The sequence below is a fragment of the Saimiri boliviensis genome, chromosome 14 (assembly GCF_048565385.1).
Source record: "Saimiri boliviensis isolate mSaiBol1 chromosome 14, mSaiBol1.pri, whole genome shotgun sequence".
In the NCBI taxonomy this organism is placed as follows: domain Eukaryota; kingdom Metazoa; phylum Chordata; class Mammalia; order Primates; family Cebidae; genus Saimiri; species Saimiri boliviensis.
In genome coordinates this window covers 717,666-739,081 of record NC_133462.1, presented here as the reverse complement: position 1 = coordinate 739,081, position 21,416 = coordinate 717,666, and the positions used below count along the sequence as shown (strand labels likewise).

The 21,416-nt window shown below is 45.8% G+C and overlaps 1 protein-coding gene across 4 annotated transcripts in view; it reads right to left on the bottom strand.

Moving 5' to 3' along the window:
- The window catches only part of LOC101051922 (uncharacterized), a 40,065-nt gene that overhangs the window by 15,604 nt on the left and 3,045 nt on the right, over window positions 1–21,416 (bottom strand). Inside the window, exons 1-4 of one of the 4 annotated variants that reach the window (XM_074385802.1) lie at window positions 15,334–19,738; window positions 13,756–13,844; window positions 9,969–10,098; window positions 6,590–8,285 (exon numbers count right to left, since the gene is read on the bottom strand). In XM_074385802.1, coding sequence (XP_074241903.1) covers window positions 6,590–8,285; window positions 9,969–10,098; window positions 13,756–13,761 — 1,832 coding nt within the window. In that variant the 5' untranslated portion in view covers window positions 13,762–13,844; window positions 15,334–19,738. Of the gene's footprint in view, window positions 1–1,895; window positions 8,286–9,968; window positions 10,099–13,755; window positions 13,845–15,129; window positions 19,742–21,416 lie in introns of those variants that run through there. The other 3 variants (XM_010332334.2, XM_010332333.2, XM_010332332.2) reach the window with 3 other exon arrangements.

Sequence of the window (21,416 nt, the reverse complement as noted above, 5' to 3'; positions counted from 1 at the left end):
CTCTGGGATAGATTTTGGATTCCATGACCTCACCTTCTTGTTGGGAAGAAACTACCATTTCAGCAAAAAGTGCAGTCAAACTATCTGCAAGGGGACTGAAGGTTATCTCTGGAAAACAGCTTGGAGTGAGGAAATTAGTTATTAATGTGGGTGAATAAAGTTACCCACTGAAAATAACATAAGAAGCTAGAAGAGTATCTGTGAAGTGTGTAAATAGGTAACTCTCCATGGGTAGTGAGTAGAGGACGCTGAGCACAAAGTTCCGCAATAATTAAGTGGAGCCCATGGCTATCCTAGAACTTAGATAATATAAAATGGTTTCTACAAAGTGGGCATTCTTTCCATTTTTAAGAACTCGGAGGAAATACAAACTTGGAACAAAAAAATTGGTAAAGTAAGAGTACAAAGACGTTAAAGAGCTGGGCGCAGTGGCTCACCTGAGGTCAGGAGTTTGAGACCAGCCTGGCCAATGTGGTGAAACCCCATCTCTACTAAAAATACAAAAATTAGCCAAACAAGGGCCGGGCGCGGAGGCTCAAGCCTGTAATCCCAGCACTTTGGGAGGCCGAGGCGGGTGGATCACGAGGTTGAGAGATCGAGACCATCCTGGTCAACATGGTGAAACCCCGTCTCTACTAAAAATACAAAAATTAGCTAGGCATGGTGGCGTGTGCCTGTAATCCCAGCTACTCAGGAGGCTGAGGCAGGAGAATTGCGTGAACCCAGGAGGCGGAGGTTGCGGTGAGCCGAGATCGCGCCATTGCACTCCAGCCTGGGCAACAAGAGCGAAACTCCATCTCAAAAAAAAAAAAAAAAAAAAAATTAGCCAAACAAGTTGGCGCGCACCTGTATTCCCAGCTACTTCGAAGAGTGAATCAGAAGAATCTCTTGAACCTGGGTGGCAGAGGTTGCAGTGAGCAAAGATCATGCCATTGCTACTCCAGCCTGGGCAACAAGAGTGAAACTCTGGAAAAAAAAAAAAAATGAAGATGTTGAAGAATGGAAAAAAAGTCATGGTATATCATCCTGTTTCACTGCTCTGGAATCTATAAATATTGTCACCCTGGGACACTTCTTCTTCTATACAAAATCAATAACCAGGTCACAGTTCTTGTGGTATTGAAAAACCAAGTATTCCTTACAGCAAAGTCACATTACTATAAAATAAATGAGGGCCAACATTAAGATTTGTTGGTTCACTACTTTCCTATTTCTTTTATTTTTGAGATGGAATCTCACTTTGCTGCCCAGGCCAGGGTAGTGGTGTGATCTCAGCTCACTGCAACCTCTACCTACTGGGTTCAAGCAGTTCTCCCTGCCTCAGCCTCCCAAGCGGGTGGGATTACAGGCATGCACCACCATGCCTGGTTAATTTTTGTATTTTTAGTAGAGATGGGGTTTTGCCATGTTGGCCAGGCTGGTCTGAAACACCTGACCTCAGGTGATCTGCCCTTCGTCTTGGCCTCCCAAAGTGCTGGGATTACAGGCAGAAGCCACCGTGTGTAGCTGATTTTTTATTTATTTATTTATTTTTGAGACGGAGTTTAGCACTTGTTACCCAGGCTGGAGTGCAATTACGCGATCTTGGCTCCTGCAACTGCTGCCTCCTAGGTTCAAGTGATTCTCCTGTCTCAGCCTCCCAAGTAGTTGGGATTACAGGCATGCACTACCACGCCCAGCTAATTTTGTATTTTTAGTAGAGAGATCTCTCCATGTTGGTCAAGCTGATGTCAAACTCCCAACCTTACGTGATCCACCTGCCTCGGCCTCCCAAACTGCTGCCATCATAGGTGTGAGCTGCCATGCTCAGCCTATTTTCTTATTCCTTAAGGCAATGGAAAACTTTTCTTCACAAAGAAGTTCATTTTTGTGAAGCAACAGACATTAATAGACACTTTATCTAAAAAGAAATACCCGTTTATTTAAAAAATAAAAATTTAAGTCTTTTTTTTTGTTCTTAAAGACGGAGTTTCACTATGTTGGTCAGGCTGGTCTTGAACTCCCGACCTCGGGTGATCCACCCACCTTGGCCTCCAAAGTGCTTGGATTACAGGAGTGAGCCACCGTGTCTGGCCTGAAAATTTAAAGGTCTAACCATACTCTCTCAATAAGAATTCTCAGACACTGGTGGTGGTAGGAATGCAAAAGAAAGCAATCATTTTATGTCAGTTTGGCATTTCTTAAAAAATTTTACCTACCAGGTGACTCAAGCACTACACATGGAGATATTAATGAAAGAGTAAAATATATGGGGCCGGGCACGGTGGCTCAAGCCTGTAATCCCAGCACTTTGGGAGGCTGAGGCGGGTGGATCACAAGGTCGATGGATCGAGACCAACCTGGTCAACATGGTGAAACCCCGTCTCTACGAAAAATACAAAAAATTAGCTGGGCATGGTGGCGCGTGCCTGTAATCCCAGCTACTCAGGAGGCTGAGGCAGGAGAATTGCGTGAACCCAGGAGGCGGAGGTTGCGGTGAGCCGAGATCGCGCCATTGCACTCCAGCCTGGGTAATAAGAGCGAAACTCGGTCTCAAAAAAAAAAAAAAAAAAAGAGTAAAATATATGAAGAATTATATTCAAAAGTTAGAAGCAATTCAAATATAAATAAATGGATGGATTACTATGCAAACACTTATGTTTCACAGCATGTCATACTTCTCAGCAATATCTAATGATATATCATCACTAATAGCAAAATAAATTATATAATAGGGAACCCAAAAACGTAGAGGAAATACTTTATAGTATCAATCTTATAAAATTCCAGAAAATACAAACTAATCTGTTTTAAAGCACACTAAACCAATGGTTGTCTGGCGAGCAGAGAGAAACATCCTATTAAAAGGCTCATCTGGGCACAGTGGCTTACACCTGTAATCCCAGAACTTTGGGAGGCTAAAACAGGCAGATCACTTGAGGTCAGGACTTCGAGACCAGCCTGGCCAACATAATGAAACCCCATCTCTAGTAAAAATACAAACGTTAGCTGCATGTGGCGGTGCACGCCTGTGGACCCAGCCACTCTGGAGACTGAGGCAGAAGAATCGCTTGAACCCAAGAAAAGGTTGGAGTGGGCCGAGATCATGCGACCACACTTCAGCCTGGGTGACAGAGTAAGAGTCTGTCTCAAAAAACAAAATATAATAAATAAAAGCTAGGCATGGTGGCTCAAACCTATGGTTCCAGCTATTCAGGAGACTGAGGTGGGAAGACTGCTTGAGCTCAGGAATGTCAGGTTACAGTGAGCTATCATCATGCTGCATTCCAGTCAGGTGACAAAGTGAGACCCCAACTCTTTTTTTTTTTAAAGACGAGGTTTCACCATGTTGGTCAGGCTGGTCTTGAACTCCCGACCTCAGGTGATCCACCCGCCTTGGCCTCCAAAGTGCTTGGATTACAGGCATGAGCCACCACGCCCGGCCCTGACCCCAACTCTTAAAAAATAAAAAATAGGCTAGGTGCAGTGGCTCACACCTGTAATCCCAGCACTTTGGGAGGTCAAGGCAGGTGGATAATGAGGTCAGGAGTTCGAGACCAGCCTGACCAACATAGTGAAACCCCATCTCTACTAAAAGTATAAAAATTAGCCAGGCGTGGTGGCATGCACCTGTAATCCCGGCTACTCAGGAGTCTGAGGCAGGAGAATTGCTTGAACCCAGGAGGCAGAGGCTGCAGTGAGCCAAGATCACACCATTGTACTCAGCCTAGGTAACAGAGTGAGACTCCGTCTCAAAAATAAATAAAAAAAAATAAAAAATAAAAAATGGGCCAGACGCAGTGGCTCATGCCTGTAATCCCAGAACTTGGGAGGCCAAGGCAGGTGAATCACGAGGTCATGAGATCAAGACAAGCCTGCCTAATCAACATGGTGAAACCCCATCTCTCTAAAAAAAAAATTAAAATTAAAAAAAGGGATGGGCGCGGTGGCTCAAGCCTGTAATCCCAGCACTTTGGGAGGCCAAGGCTGGTGGATCACAATGTCAAGAGATCGAGACCATCCTGGTCAACATGGTGAAACCCAGTCTCTACTAAAAATACAAAACATTAGCTGGGCATGGTGGTGTGTGCCTGTAATCCGAGCTACTCAGCAGGCTGAGGCAGGAGAATTGCCTGAACCCAGGAGGCGGAGGTTACGGTGAGCCGAGATCGTGCCATTGAACTCCAGCCTGGGTAACAAAAGTGAAACTCCATCTCAAAAAAAAAAAAAAAAAAAAAAAGTCTATACTTACCATATGGTAGTTTAAATATGTACAGTTTACTGAATGTCATTTATACCTTATTACAGCTTTAAATAATTGGTTCAAAAGAAAAATGTGGGCTGGGCTGGGCGTGGTGGCTCACGCCTGTAATCCTAGCACTTTGGGAGGCGGAGATGGGTGGATCACCTGAGGTAAGGAGTTCAAGACCAGCCTGACCATCATGGTGAAACCCCATCTTTAAAAAAAAAAAAAGGAAAAAAAAAAGAAAAATATGGGCTGGCTGGACATGATGGCTCAAGCCTTTAACCCAAGCACTTTGGGAGGCTGAGGGAAAAGGACTGCTTGAGTTAGAGGCTGCGGTAAACTCTCATCTCACCACTGCACTCCAGCCTAGGTCACAGAGCAACAGCTTGTCTCAAAGGGAAAAAATAAAAAAGGAAAGAAGGAAAGAAAAATATAGACTTCCCATTATTTTTGCCAAATACGCTTGGCAACTATAGAAAATCTCCTCATGCCCTAAGTGTGGCACCTAGTATCTGCAGTAGCAAATACTGATGAGCCAGGAAGGCAATTTTCATCTAATTAAATTGGAACACTGATTGGTCACAAAGACCGTTATCACTGGACTAAGAGATCTCCCTTCTCCCTATCCTCTTCCTCCTTCCAATGCAGGAATTACCTTGAGGTGAACAGCTGAGAAAGGGTACAGGAATCCATAAAACCTTTAATATTATTTCCTTTGACAATGGTCTCAGCTACACAAGATTCATAATTATGGAGGTTCTGCGCCTGACTGTCCACCGCATAGTGGACAGTCCACATAGTGACTGAAATCACTGTGGATCTCCTTTTTAAAGATGTGTATTCCAACTCTGCTCTTACAGTCTCCTCCACTGCCTATAAATGCAGTAATTCTATAAATTATGATTTTCTGCTACAGTCTCATAACCTGGGATACCACCCTATGAAACTTGGTGTACCAGGGCGCATGGCTGTGGCACCTAGGGGACAGATCACCCTCAGCAGTACCGAGCAGAGTGCAACATCCCGCGTAAAGGAGAGAAGGATTTCATGTTGAATTTAGAAGCACCAGATGATGTCACAAACACTGTTCCCTTCTCGGGTTGACCTATAAACCCAGAAATTACTGGAATTATCTAGTCAAAAATTAAGTTCTGGAGTCTTTGGAGGCCTTGGGCAGCCATGAAAACCATGGCGTAAGTGAAGAGACAGTATGTTCTGTCATCATATTGTCCCGAGGCACACAAAATCTAGTGATCCCAACCAAAGCTGTTTGCCCCTTTATGACGGCAGAACACAGCTGTTTCCAAACCACCCCAGAGAATAAATACAACACTCAAGATTGAAGGAGGCTTAAACAATAAGGCCTTAGTCACTGCCCAAATCAGAGCAATGGGAGGCAGAACGTTCTCCGGTTGGAGACTTAAGGGCGGAAAAAAATTCTACCTGAAGAATCACGTAAGACCTCTAAGATTTCTGAAGAAAGCAGTCCTTATTTTCAAGCCAACAGACGACTCCTATGGACCAGTACTTAGATCCATGGTCTCACTCATCAGAAATGAGAAAGGAATGACAGCTGAGACTACTCACCAATTCCTCTGGCCAGAGGAGGACAATCAAGGTTTACTTCCAGAACACCATCAGTGAATGATGCACTGTGAAAACCTACCATGTGGCAGACATAAATGGCTTTTGCCAGGTAACTGGCAGTGACATAAATCTGGCAAGGGAATAGGACAGGGTGAAAAATGCCATCTAGCTCCAACATAATCTTTTTTTTTTTTTTTGGAGACAGATATTTTTTGCTCTTTTTGCTGAGGCTGGAGTGCAATGGCATAATCTCAGCTCGGTGCAACCTCTGGTTCAAGTGATTCTCCTGCCTCAGCTTCCCAATAGCTGGGATTGCAGGCATCTATCACCTCGCCCAGATAATTTTGTATTTTTAGTAGAGATGTGGTTTATCAGTGTTGGTCAGGCTGGTCTCAAACTCCTGACCTCAGGTGATTCACCTGCCTCAGCCTCCCAAAGTGCTGGGATTACAGGTGTGAGACACTGCACCCAGTCGGGTGAAGGCTTTCTTACATTCATCATACTGAAGAGGCACTTCCGCAGTGGAAGCTCTTCTGTACGTAATAAAGCAAGACTTCTGCATAAATAATATCCCACATTTATCACATTCATAGGGTCTTGATTCAGCTAAGAACTGATCAAGGAGACACAGAGGTTTAGCTAAAGAATTTCCCAAATTTCTTTCACTTATAAGGACTTTTTTCAGTGTGAACTCTTTGATGTCGAAGGAGAGAAGAGCTTCGATGAAAGGATTTTCCACATTCACTGCATTCATAAGGCCTTTCTCCAGTGTGAACTCTCCTGTGTTCATTAAGACTGAAGGTTTCGGCAAAGGATTTCCCACATTCGCTGCACTCATAAGGCTTTCCTCTAGTATGAAGTCTCTGATGTTTAAAATGTGCAGACCTTCGAGTAAATGTTTTTCCACATTCACTGCATTCATAAGGCCTTTCTCCAGTGTGAACTCTCCTGTGTTCAAGGAGACTGAAGAAGAATTTCCCACATTCTCCACACTCATAAGGTCTTCCTGCAATGTGAGTTTTCTGATGTCTTAGGAGGGAAGAGCTTTGGTGAAATGATTTTCCACATTCTCCACACTCATAAGGCCTTTCTCCAGTATGAACTCTCCGATGTCGAAGGAGGGAACAGCTTTGAGGAAATGACTTCCCACATTCACTGCACTCAAACGGTTTTTCTCCAGTGTGAACTCTCTGATGAATACGAAACCCAGAGCTGTCCTGAAATGACTTCCCACATTCATTACATTGGTATGGCCTTTCTCCAGTGTGAGCTCTCTGGTGTTCAATGAGGTGGGACTTGCCCCTAAATAATTTCCTGCACTCCCCACACTCGTAAGGCCTTTCTCCACTGTGGCTTTGCTGATGCTGAATGAGGTTGCCCTTTCGACTAAAGGATTTTCCACATTCTCCACACTCGTAAGGTCTTTCTCCAGTGTGACCTCGTTGATGGTTCCTAAGGTGTCCCTTTCGACTAAAAGATTTCCCACATTCTCCACACTCATAAGGTCTTTCTCTAGTGTGAACTCGATGATGTTCAGTCAGGGTGCCCTTTTGACTAAAACATTTTCCACATTCTTCACACTCATAAGGTCTTTCACTAGTGTGACCTCGCTGATGCTGAATGAGATTGCCCTTTTGAGTAAAACATTTCCCACATTCTTCACACTCATAAGGTCTTTCTCCAGTGTGAACTCGCTGATGTTTACTGAGGGTACCATTTTGACTAAAAGATTTCCCACATTCTCCACACTCATAAGGTCTTTCTCCAGTATGAACTCGCTGATGCTGAACAAGGCTGCCCTTATGACTAAAAGATTTCCCACATTCTCCACATTCATAAGGTCTATTCCCAGTGTGACCTCTCTGATGATTACTGAAGCTATCATATTTGCTAAAGGACTTCCCACATTCACAGCAGTAACATCCTTCTCTAGGGAGAAGTCTCTGCTGTTGAACAAGTATGTGTTTGGTGCTAGAATGTTTCATGAATTCTCCACAGCTATAATGAGTTTTTCCCCTCTGAAAAGGAGACACACACTCAGTTTTGCTGTTTGACTTCTCCCCAGTGTGAGTGGCCTCCTGCTGAAATAATCCTGAGCTGGGCAAAAAGTCCTTTCCACTCTGAATGAAGACAGATGATTCCTCTGACACATGGAACTTACACCTCCTCACAAACAATGCTTCCTCAACACTGCTTCTATAGGGTTTCTCTCCAAGGTACTCATTCTGGTGCTGATGGTTTGAACTATCACACAATTTATTCCCCCATGCCTCACACCTGTGCAGTTTCTGCTTGTGATGTGTTCCCTGATGATCTGCCATGTGCAAAATGTCTCCCAAGATTGTGCCACATATTTCACAGGGGTGAGCCTTCTTGAGAGACGCACCTGTCCTAGGAGTGCTGACCTGAGACACTCTTTGTATAGAAATGTTCTGCTTAGAAGGTGCCTCCTCATCTGATCCACACCAACAACCTGAAAGCAAGAAAAGAATTCAAGTTAACTCTGGTGGGAAGGCACAGCCCACCCACAAGTGTGCCTGACAAACTAAGGAATTACTCCATGGAAATATTTGCAGGAACAGAATGTTGGCATCACATGGAAGATGAGGCTGTCATTACCAGGCTATAAAGGTCACAGAATGCAGGAGGCCTCTGTGACCTTTATATAATATGAAGAGCAGAAGCATACATGCAACACAGAGGATCGAGCCAGGGTCTCACTCTGTCACCCAGCATGGAGTGCAGTGGGACAATCTCTGCCTCCTGGGCTCAGATGATCCTCCCACCTCAGCCACCACAGTAGCTAGGACCACAGGTGCACATCAACATGCTTAGCTTTTTGTAGAGATGGGGTTTCGCCATGTTGCCAGGCTTGTCTTGAACTCCTGGGTTGTAGAAATCTGCCCACAGCAGCCTCCCAAAGTGCTGGGTTTACAAGTGTAAGCCAAGGTGCCTGGTACACAGCTCTTTCCTTTGCAAACCACTTCTCTGCAGGAAATTACCTCATGACATGTTAATGCTATATAGAAGGATATATCCAGGCCTAAGAAAATAATTACAAGACAACTGTTTAACAATGTGTACACACTTATTAATACACAATGTATATGCCACTTTTGGAGAACACTCCAGAAGAAAACATGAGAAAATAAATGGGTGAAATGTGGAGTCCAGAGACTTGAATATTTGTTGGGGGATGGATATCAGAGTACAAGTGACAAGGTGTACAACTGACAAGTTTGATGCTCTCGAGAATGGAGAAGACAGAAATATTGAGTGCCTACTGTCCACAAAAATACTAATCAAATATAATAGGTTTCTGGTATGATTTGAATAAAATCCCAACCTCATGCCCTCCCACAAGGTGCCACTCCTCAGTGACAAGCTCCCTCTGAGAACATGAGTCTGAGCCTGGATTCAACTGCATCTTCTGTAGCACTGAGGACTCTCCACCCCACTACCAAGATGATGAAATACATGGAACCTGGATGACATAAGTACAGGGAAAGATAGGGCAAAAGTGGGACAACCAGCCTCTGGCAACAAATATTGATGAGCCAGGAAGGCCACTTCCACCTGATTAAATTGAAATGCTGGCTGGTCACAAAGGCCACATCACTGGACTCCCTATCCTCTTCCTCCTGCCAATATGTGCTGGATAGTTTTTGAGCCAACAGCGGCTCAAAACATGACAACACACAGGAAAGGAAACTAATTACTAAAAACAGAATTTCTAAGGAGGGTCTGACCTTTGGTCTATGTAAGCAGTGACAATGTGAGTGATGACAATTCCTGCTACAGGCAGGCATAAAGTAATGTCAGCTGAAGGAAGCAAGTAGAACCTGGACACACAGGAGTGTTAGATATGGACGAAGTCAAACAACGAGGGGACAAGCAAGGCGAAATGCATTAGACTGACTACAAGACTCTTGACTCTGACTTCTTCCCTGAGAGTCTACAGCAAAGCAGGTATTGGAGCTGCTCAAGGAGGGAGGGCAGTACACACACCTCAGACCTATCAACCACAAAACCTATCGAGAGGTGGAGAAGAAAGCTGTGCCCATGGTCTTGACAGGAGACAGTCAGTCTTGCTAATGGTAAAAAGGGGAAGGGCAGAGACTTATTCAGGAAATAGAGGAGGGTGTGAAGAACTTACCCAGGGAGGATATAAGTACCCAGTTCTCCAGCATCACGTCATGGTAAAGGCATCTCTGAACCTCACTAAGAAGACTCCATTCCTCCCAGGAAAAGTTCACAGCCACATCTTCAAATGTCACAGTGCCCTGCTGTGATGGTGACAGATGAAACCACAAACAGTTCCTATGCTGAGATAGTACAATCCACCTCTCCAACTTACCCCGACTTGCCCATCCTCCTCCCAAGATCCTCAGCACAGAGGAGAAAACAGGTCCACTGGTGCTTTTGTCTCTTTGTGGGACCACTGGTCACTCAGTATAGCCATAAGCAAATAAGAAGTAGGGGAAAAATAGGAATCTATGCTGTGCTCTTATAATAAAAGCCAACGCCTCTGGTATATCCAAGTTCACATAAAGCCCAGTGCAGTTGCCTGGGTCCATCAGACATACTCCCTCTCTAAATACACATATTCTTTTTCTTTTTTTTTTTTGAGACGGAGTTTCGCTCGTTACCCAGGCTGGAGTGCAATGGCGCAATCTCGGCTCACCGCAACCTCTGCCTCCCAGGTTCAGGCAATTCTCCTGCCTCAGCCTCCTGAGTAGCTGGGATTACAGGCATGCGCCACCATGCCCAGATAATTTTTTTGTATTTTTAGTAGAGACGGGGTTTCACCATGTTGACCAGGATGGTCTCGATCTCTTGACCTCGTGATCCACCCGCCTCGGCCTCCCAAAGTGTTGGGATTACAGGCTTGAGCCACCACCCCGGCTACATATTCTTTTTTTTTTTTAGTGAGGCTGCAGTGCAGTGGTGTGATCTCGGCTCACTGCAACCTCCTGCCTCAGCCTCCCAAGTAGCTGGGATTAAAGCCCCTGCCACCACCCCTGGCTAACTTCTGTATTTTTAGTAGAAATGGGGTTTCACCACATCGGCTAGGCTGGTCTCAAACTCCTGATCTCAGGTGATCCACCCCCCACAGCTTCCCAAAGTATTGGGATTACAGGCGTGAGCCACCATGCCCAGCCTTACACATCATTCTTTAAACGACACAGGCACATGCCACGGCCACCCCGAGGTGACATCCCCCAACCATCAGCCTCGTTTGAACATTAACACAAATCAGTTTTGGTTATTCTTTTTTTTTTTTTTTGAGACAGAGTCTCGTTCTGTCTCCAAGGCTGGATTGCAATGGTGCGACCTCCGCTCACTGCAACCTCTGCCTCCTGGGTTCAAGTGATTCTCCTGCCTCAGCCTCCTGAGTAGCTGGGACTACAGGCACGTGCCACCACACCTGGCTAATTTTTTGTGTTTTTAGTAGAGAAGGGGTTTCACCACGTTAGCCAGGATGGTCTCAATCTCCAGACTCCATGATCTGCCTGCCTCGGCCTGCCAACGTGCTGCGATTACAGGCATGAGCCACCATGCCCAGCGTTTTTTGTTTGTTTTTTTTTTTTTTTTGGGACGGAGTTTCCCTCTTGTTGCCCAGGCTAGAGCGCAATGGCGCGATCTCAGCTCACCACAACCTCTGCCTCCTGAGTTCAAGCAATTCTCCTGCCTCAGCCTCCCGAGTAGCTGGGATTACAGGCGTGCACCACCACACCCATCTGATTTTTGTATTTTTAGTAGAGACAGGGTTTCACCATGTTGGCAAAGATGCTCGATTTCTAGACCTCGGGATCTGCCCACCTCAGCCTCCCAAAGTGCTGGGATTATAGGCATGAGCCACCGTACTCAGCCTGGTTTTGGTTTCTTTTAGTCAGGTTCTCCCTTGGTTACCCGACAGGTTCTAGCAACTTCAGATCCCTTGATTTGAGTGATTCCCAGGCTTCAGCTTTGTGAGGAGATAAGATCATACATATGTGCAACATCAACCATTTTCTTTTAAGAGATGGGGTCAGGCCGGGCGCGGTGGCTCAAGCCTGTAATCCTAGCACTTTGGGAGGCTGAGGCGGGTGGATCACGAGGTCGAGAGATCGAGACCATCCTGGTCAACATGGTGAAACCCCGTCTCTACTAAAAATACAAAAAACTAGCTGGGCATGGTGGCACGTGCCTGTAATCCCAGCTACTCAGGAGGCTAAGGCAGGAGAATTGCCTGAACCCAGGAGGCGGAGGTTGTGGTGAGCCGAGATCGCGCTATTGCACTCCAGCCTGGGTAACAAGAGCGAAACACTGTCTCAAAAAAAAAAAAAAAAAAAAAGAGATGGGGTCTTGCTAAGTTGCCTGGGCTGATGTCAAACTCCTGGCCTCAAGCAATCCTCCCACCTCAGCCTCCCAAAGTGCTAGGATTACAGCATGAGCCTTCAAGCCTGGCCAACAACTTAAAGTGTTTTAATCTCATTCTTTCCCTTCTACTGCTCTGAGTGGGATTCTCTCCTTAAGGTTACAGTGTTGGGGAAACAACTGACATCTGAGACTGTACAGATGCCATCAACAGCAATTTCAAAATCAAGTAACTCATACCCTGGCAAAGAGGCCACATGGGGGTTGCACTATGGATAACAAAGTGAAACCAGAGACCGTGTTATTCACATTTTGTAAGACGATGAGAGTGTGATAGCCCTTGATTTCTCAAGAGGGTGCCATTGACTTGTTTTAATAATTCTGAGTAGGAATGGAATTGAAACCCAGCACAAAGTATAATAACCAGAAACTGTGTCTGATCCCTTGATGAAAAGGGTTGTTAGGCCAGGATACATCATCCAACAGAGCAGAGTAGGAAGGGGATTTGCACTCAGACCATTTGAGGTCATACAGTATCACCACACATCAAGGTGACACATCACATTGTGATTTCGTTTTTGGCCTTACAACATGGCTGACAGAATTCAGAGTATGCGTGGCAAATTCATGAAGGATCCAATATTACCACAGAATTCTCAAGGTTCCCAATAGCAACGCAGTCCCAAGTCATTCTATGAAGGCCTCCTTGCATGGCTCCACACCACCAGAGAACCAGGTGTGGCTTTAGATATCCACAGCCCTATTCCACTTCTGTGATGCACTTGCTGACCCCTCTACAATGATGACTTTCCTCTGTCCACCTAGAGTCATTTAAGTCCCAGTCTCTTGTTACAGAGAATGGTCTAAGAAAAGCGAAAACAAAAAGAAAAAAACTAAAATAAAATCCCAGGCCATCAGTCATCCATCCCAGGCCTAGTGTCTGTCACAGATAACCAAATTTAACCTGACCATATCCACCAGGCTGAATGAAAACCCCCAAGCACCAACAAAGTTATCTCGAAATCTTAGTGGGTCCACAGAGTGATGAGTAAGTACCGGCCTTGGCCCAAATGTCATCTTCCTTCAATTATTTCTGTGCTTCTGCTTTCATCTCTTATCTATTCTACCCCTGGAAGCTTACGTCCCCTGACAAACCACGGTGTTTGATATACCCTACCTTCATGAGACCCTACCTCTTTCTCCTGTGGCAACATCAGCCAGGAACCTAAGAAAGAAATTCAGCCCTCAGCCTCCAACAGTCCCTTCCTGGCCCCCCAAAAGAGTTACCACGATAATATGAAGTGTATCAATGTCATAATGGAGGCTAAACTCCCTCAGACTCTTAACCAGGCCAAAACAACACTTTTCATATCCCCAATGAATATTATACCTACCAACTATGTCCACATCTCAAGTTGATGCAGCTTCCATCGCTATAGCTAAGACCAAAAACCTTGTACTCATACCTGATTCCCCTTTCACACCCTCACCATCCATTAAAAAATCTAATTGCCACTTACAAACTGTCAATGTTGAATCCAGCCACAACTCCTTAACCATTAATATGGTCCATTAACTCTCACCTGCATTGCTGCAAGAGCTTAAACTCTGATCCTCTTTCCTCCTCTCTCAAACACAGTGTGTTCTCCTCTTCTTTGGAGCCAGATGATGCCTGCAAACAAATGGGACTTGGTAACATCACCTCCCCACCCCCGCCCCTCAACCGATCAGTTTTACCTCTAAGCATTTCATGACCTGGTACCAACTCTGTAGTTAACCTTCAGAGTATGTTTACATGGGTTGACAGAAATGGAAATTCCTCCATACACTCTATGTCATGTTCTTAGGATTCTGAGTTTAGGTTTTCTCCAGCGTTTTCAGATCAAAGGACTGAAAAAAAACGGGTCCCAGGACATCACAAGCTAGAGAACATGTGAATGGGGGATAAGGCCAGCAAGGAAATGGAACACCCTCCAACTCCCTCTGTGGGTTTTTTTTTTTTTTTTTTTTTTTTTTGAGACGGAGTCCAGCATTGTCACCTGGGCTAACGTGCAATGGCACCATCTTGGCTCATGCAACCTCTGCCTCCTGGGTTCCAGAGATTCTCCTGCCTCAGCTTCCCGAGTAGGTGGGATTACAGGCGCCTGTCATTAGGTCTGGCTTTATTTATTTATTTATTTTGTATTTTTAGTAGAGACGGGGGTTCACTACGTTGGCCAGGCTGGTCTCAAACTCCACCTCGTGATCCACCCATCTCCGCCTCCCAAAGTGCTGGGATTACAAGCAGCCACGGCACCGGCCTGTGGGTGGGTTCTTTAAGGGCTTCTACAGCCAGGAGTGCCTGAGGGGAAGGCAGACATTTGAGAATCTGATAAGCTCCTGTCTCCAGGAAGCTTTTCTTTTCTTTTTCTTTCCACCCCACCCTCCTCCCCAGATTAAGAGTCTGTCCCCAGGTGCCGGGCTGGAGTGCAGTGGCTTGATCTCAGCTCACTGCAACCTACCCCTCCCGGGTTCAAGGAGTTCTCCTGCCTCAGCCTCCCGAGTAGCTGGGACTACAGGCTCGCCCCACCACACCCAGCTAATTTTTTTATTTTTTTAGTAGAGACAGGGTTTCACCATGTTGGCCAGGATGGTCTCGATCTTTTGACCTGGTGATCCGCCTGCCTCGGCCTCCCAAAGTGCTGGGATTACAGGCGTGAGCCATCGCGCCCGGCCTCCGTGAACCTTTTCTTATCCCTGGAGCCAGGTGACCTCGTGCTGGCTGTCTGACCTGCGTGTCTCAGTGAAAAATGTCATCTCTGCCACCTATGCGATCTACTAACAAGGATTCAACCTCCCAGAACCCCAAGATCCTCATCCCCTCTCTCTACTATGTTCTTCTTTTGGCCTTTGGAAAACCTTAAAAGGCTGAACTTGGATCATGTCCCTCCTTTTTTCGAAACTCTAAAGCCACCAACCTGCTCTTTGCGGAGGACCTTCGTTTCACATGTTGCTCCCCACAGACGCCTGTGGGGACCTAAACGGGGACCTCTCCCGCGAGTGACTCAGTGTCCTGACGCCGGGTCCGGGCCGCACACCTGAGAGCAGGTGCGGCTCCCTCGCTGCTTTAGGACTCGGGTTAGCATGAGGTGACCTTAGGGCAGGTAAGATGCCACAATTACCTGAGCCGGGAGCTTCAGCGCGGCCGCCGCCATCCGAGTACGTGGGGAAAGCACGGCCGGGAGCGGCGGGCGCCGTTACGGGGCTTAAGATCCGCCTCTGGGCAGTGAGAAAGAACTCCTCTCCCCCTACTGGGTTCAGACACCGCGATTCGGACCCAGGGCTCCAGGACCTCTCACCTCGCAAACCTCACAGACACCCAACGCTAACCAAAATGGCCGCTAGCAGAAGCCGCCGAAGTCCCGCCCCCACGTTACGTGCGCACACAGAAACACCTTTACTCTGAGCCCTCACTGGTTCTGCCGCGCTGTCACTCAATGCAGAGCTTCCTGGGTAATGCAGTTCCCCGGGTTCCAACGCAGCAAAGCTGCCGCTTCCCACAGGCGCTTCTGCAGGGGAGTCCCAATTCCACCTCAGGGGTTCATTAAAGCGGGCATCCTTCTAGAGCAGAGGCCGGTCTCGCCCTTCCTTTGAGGCCATATTGAGATACCTGGGGAATCTGTGTTTGTAACTGACCACCCAAGTGTTTGCAAAAATATTTTATCACATTTTTGGGCCAGGCGTGGTGGCTCACGCCTGTAATTCCAGCACTTCGGGAGGCCGAGGCAGGAGGATCACCTGAGGTCAGGAGTTTGATACTAGCGTGGCCAACATGGTGAAACCCCGTCTCTATTTAAAAAAAAAAAAAAAAAAAAAGTTAAAAAAAAATCACATTTTTGGAAATTCAAGCTCCCATGCACTAGAAATATGAATGCCCCCAAAGGTTAGAAATCCAAATTCATGTATCACTTTATACAATCGTTTAGACACAAAATGCCTGCACTGGAAGCAGAGGCTGATAAACATTACTGTTATAACTCACATGAATTCACTCTTGTTATCAGATGGAAAGTCTTGACTCTGAGTTCTCCAGGTGGTTATAGCATTGAACAAATAAGTGAACAAAAAGCACAAAAAAACCCAGAATAATGAACCAATGAAAGAGCAATTTATGGAAGTGAAAGCAACCTCCACAGAAGTGGCATGTAGGACTGGGAGGACGCAAGCAAGTGGCTCCAGAGCCCTGATTACATGTGTTTTTTTTTTTTTTAGGGTTTTATTAGATTGATGCAAAAGCAATTGCGTTTTTTGCCATTAATAAGCTAGAATTTTGTAACACCCCAAGAGTTCTTTAAAGGCCTCCACTCCTATGAAGAATTGGTGCACGACCAATCAGACGTTGAAGTGGAGACGTCTATCTTATCACAGGAGTGAGGATGTGGCCTGTGTGATGCCTAATCTTGCCTGGAACTGGCTGCACCTGCTGTTCTTTTGCTCATGCCTTCATCCTTGGTTACTCTAATGCCCTATTTTCCTGCCTCACTATGAGGCGTTAGAGTTGGTTTCTCAGTCTACAAGGGACAAAAGAGAACTAATCCAGCTAGGACCATGCCACGGAAGATAGAGCTGTGCCTGACTAAAGCAAGAGTACAAAGGTGAATCTCTGTCATTCCCAAAGAAAAACAACTGTCCTGCCTATTAAGTCAATAATTGTGTCTGATTCATTGAGCAAAACATTTATTCATGTAATATCCCTTACTTGGCTTTCTAACTTATTATATTTTCAACCCATTTTAGGAACCTGAAATCAGGAATCAGTCTCAGGTAAAGAACAATGAGAGAAATCCCAGCTTGGTATTGGTAATGGTGGTGATGATCTCACCTGGAGACATTGGGTGTATGTTAAATTACTGAGCTCATATCTTTCCTGGGAAGTGCTTATCATTTGTATCTCTTCTGACAGCAGGGAGTGTTCAACATGAACTAGTATGACACCAGAAAAAGTGGTGAAATGCAAGTCACAGAAACTTAATACCAATCACTAATAAATGATACATGACAGAAATTGCTCTATTAAAACATTAGTGGATAATGAAAAGTTTTTAAACTTCACAGTTTTTTTTTTTTTTTTTTGAGGTAAGTCCCACTCTGTCACTCTGTCATCCATGCTGGATGCTCACTGCAACCTCTGCCTTCTGGGGTCAAGCAATTCTACTGCCTCAGCCTCCCAAAGTAGCTAGGATTACAGGCACACGCCACCATGCCCAGGTAATTTTTAAATTTTAATTATTTTTTGAGACAAGAGTTTTGCTCTTGTTTCCCAGGATGGAATGCAGTGGCACGATCTCTACTCACTGCAACCTCCACTTCCTGGGTTCAAGTGATTCTCCAGCCTCAGCCTCCTGAGTATCTGGGATTACAGATGCCCGCCACCATGCCCAGCTAATTTTTGTATTTTTAGCAGAGACAGGGTTTCACCATGTTGGCTAGGCTGGTCGCAAACTACTGACCTCAGGTGATCTGCCCACTTTGGCCTCCCAAAGTGCTGGGATTAAAGGTGAGTCATCGCTCCCAGCCAACAGAAGTTTCTTCTTTTTTTTGAGATGGAGTTTCGCAGCTCTTGTTGCCTAGGCTGGAGTACAATGGCATGGTCTCAGCTCACCGCAATCTTTGCCTCCCAGGTTCAAGCAATTCATTCTCCTGTCTCAGCCTCCCAAGTAACTGGGATTGCAGGCGCCTGCCACCACTCCTAGCTAATTTTTGTATCCTAGTACTCTGGGAGGCCGAGCTGGGTGGATCACCTGAGGTCAGGAGTTCAAGACCGGCCTAGCCATCATGGTGAAACCCCCATCTTTAAAACAAACAAACAAAAAGAGGGTTTCACCATTTTGGCCAGGCTGGTTGCGAACTGCTGACCTTAGGTGAACTCCACCTCAGCCTCCCAAAGTGCTAGGATAACAGGCATGAGCCACAACACCTGGCCCAGAGTTTTAACAGTGATGTCTAAGAGAGATGGAATTAAGGTCAACATGTGATTAAAATGGTGCCCTTGTTGGTTTTGTCATTAAAATGAGATTATCTTTCTTTATTGAAAACATTGAACGGCCGGGCTCGGTGGCTCACGCCTATAATCACAGCACTTTGGGAGGCCGAGACAGGTGGATTAAGAGGTCAAGAGATCGAGACCATCCTGGTCAACATGGTGAAACCCTGTCTCTATTAAAAATACAAAAATTAGCTGGGCATGGTGGTGCACGCTTGTAGTCCCAGCTACTCAGGAGGCTGAGGCAGGAGAATTGCTTGAACCCAGGAGACAGAGGTTGCAGTGAGCCGAGATCGCACCATTGCACTCCAGCCTGGGTAACAAGAGTGAAACTCCTTCTCAAAAAAAAAGAAAAAGAAAAGATTGAACAATACCAAGGTAGAGAAAAATTGTGTCCACCCACCTACTTGGCAGGCTTGGAGGGACAATCATTTCAGCATAGGAGTTTGAGGCCAGCCTGGGCAGTATAATAAGACCCTATCTCTAAATAAATAATTTAATGTATAAGTAAAAACAGAAGGTGAAATTTTCAGTATGGTATTATCCTCATAGAATTGTGTCTTCCCTTTGCTCATTACTCTGTGTCCCCTGTGGTCAATTACATTACTATATAAGTTTTTCCGTCTTACAGGAAAAAAAAAAGTCATAGATTCTATACAAATCTGTACTTCGCTTTTCTCACTTAGCAATATGGTTTGAACAATGAAAAGCTTCTTTTACACATCAGTTTGATATCTCCTTAGGGCCACATTCTATTTTTTTTTTTTTCCTTTTTTTGAGAAAGGGTCTCACACTGTTGCTGAGGCTGAGGTGCAGTGGCACCATCAAGGCTCACTGCAGTCTTGACTTCTAAGGCTCAAGTGATCCTCCCACCTCAGCCTTCAAGAGTAGTTGGGACTACAGGCATGTACCACACCCAGCTAATTTTTGTATTTTTGTAGAGACGGGGTTTTGCCACGTTACCCAGGCTGTTCTCAAACTCCTGAGCTCAAGCAATCCTCCTGCCTTGTCCTCCCAAAGTGCTGGCATTATCGGATTGAGCCACCATACCTGGTTTATTCATCTTTTTCTGATGTAGAACCCACTCAGTGACAGTGTAAGGAAAATGTAAAGAATCAAGGAAGAGGCTGGATGCAGTGGCCACGCCTGTAATTCCAGCACTTTGGGAGGTCAAGGTAGGCAGATCACTTGAGGTCGGGAGTTTGAGACCAGTCTAGCCAACATGGCAAAAACCCGTCACTACTAAAAATACAAAAATTAGCTGGGTGTGGTGGCACACACCTATAATCCCAGCTACTTTGGAGGCTGAAGCAGTAGAACTGCTTGAACCTGGGAGGCGGAGGTTTCAGTGAGCTGAGATCATGCAGTGCACTCCAGCCTGAGTCCCTCTCAAAAAAAAAAAAAGGCCGGGCGTGGTGGCTCAAGCCTTTAATCCCAGCATTTTGGGAGGCCGAGGCTGGTGGATAACGAGGTCGAGAGATCGAGACCATCCTGGTCAACATGGTGAAACCCCGTCTCTACTAAAAATACAAAAAATTAGCTGGGCATGGTGGCACGTGCCTGTAATCCCAGCTACTCAGGAGGCTGAGGCAGGAGAATTGCTTGAACCCAGGAGGCAGAGGTTGCGGTTAGCCAAGATCGCGCCATTGCACTCCAGCCTGGGTAACAAGAGCGAAACTCCGTCTCAAAAAAAAAAACAAACCAGAATACAATACACAAGCAACTGAAATATTTCAACAACAAAGAAACCCTCAAAAAATCCAATTTAAAGGCCGGGCGCGGTGGCTCAAGCCTGTAATCCCAGCACTTTTGGAGGCCGAGGCGGGTGGATCACGAGGTCGAGAGATCGAGACCATCCTGGTCAACATGGTGAAACCCCGTCTCTACTAAAAATACAAAAAATTAGCTGGGCATGGTGGCACGTGCCTGTAATCCCAGCTACTCAGGAGGCTGAGGCAGGAGAATTGCTTGAACCCAGGAGGCGGAGGTTGCGGTGAGCTGAGATCGCGCCATTGCACTCCAGCCTGGGTAACAAGAGCGAAACTTTGTCTCAAAAAAAAAAAAAAAAAAAATCCAATTTAAAAATATCAAATGACCTGAACAGGCGTTTTTCAAAAGACAACATAAAGATAGCCAAAGCCGGGCGTGCTGGCACGTGCCTGTAGTCCCAGCTACTTGGGAGGCTAAGGTGGGAGGACTGCTTGAGCCCAGGAGTGCTGGGCTGTAGTGCACTATGCCGATCAGGTGTCTGCACTAAGTTCGGCATGAATATGGTGACCTCCCAGGAGCAGGGGACCACCAGGTTGCCTAAGGAGGGGTGAACCTGCCCAGGTCACAAATGGAGCAGGTCAAAACTCACATGCTGGTCAGCAGTGGGACTGCGCCTGTGAAGAATCACTACATTCCAGCCTGGGCAACATGGCAAGATCCAGTCTCTAAAAAATATTTAAAAAAATAAAAAAATATATAAAACACACTCATCACTAATGATCTGGGAAATGCAAATCAAAATTGCAATGAGGTATCACTTCTCCCTGTTTAGGATAGATATCATCAAAAAGACAAAAACAGATGCTGGCAAGGATGCAGAGAAAAGGGAACTCAAACACTGTTGGTGCAAATCCAAACTAATACAGCTAATATAGAGCACAGTATTGCGGTCCTGTGGTATGAGCTGGACACGGTGGCTCACAGCTGTAATCCCAGGACTTTGGGAGGCTGTGGTGGGTGGACCACAAGGTCAGGAGTTCGAGACCAGCCTGACCAACATGGTGAAACGCTGTCTCTACTAAGAATACAAAAACTACAAAAATACAGGTGTGCGCCTGTAATCCCAGCTACTCAAGAGGCTGAGGCAGGAGAATCGCTTGAACCCAGGAGGCGAAGATTGCAGAGAGCCAAGATCACACCACTGTACTCCAGCATGGGTGACAGAGGAAGACTCCATCTCAAAAAACAAAATGAAACAAACAAAAAGCTACAAATAGAACTATCACATCATCCAGCAATCCCACTACCGGGAATTTATCCAAAGGAAAGAAAATCATCACATTGGAGAGACATCTACAACCCTTTACTCACTATTTACAACAGCTAAAACATGGAATCAACCTAGATGTCCAAGAATAGATAAATGGTTAAAGAAAATGTGATTTATATACATAAAGGAATACTGTTCAGGGCCGGGCACAGTGGCTCAAGCCTGTAATCCCAGCACTTTGG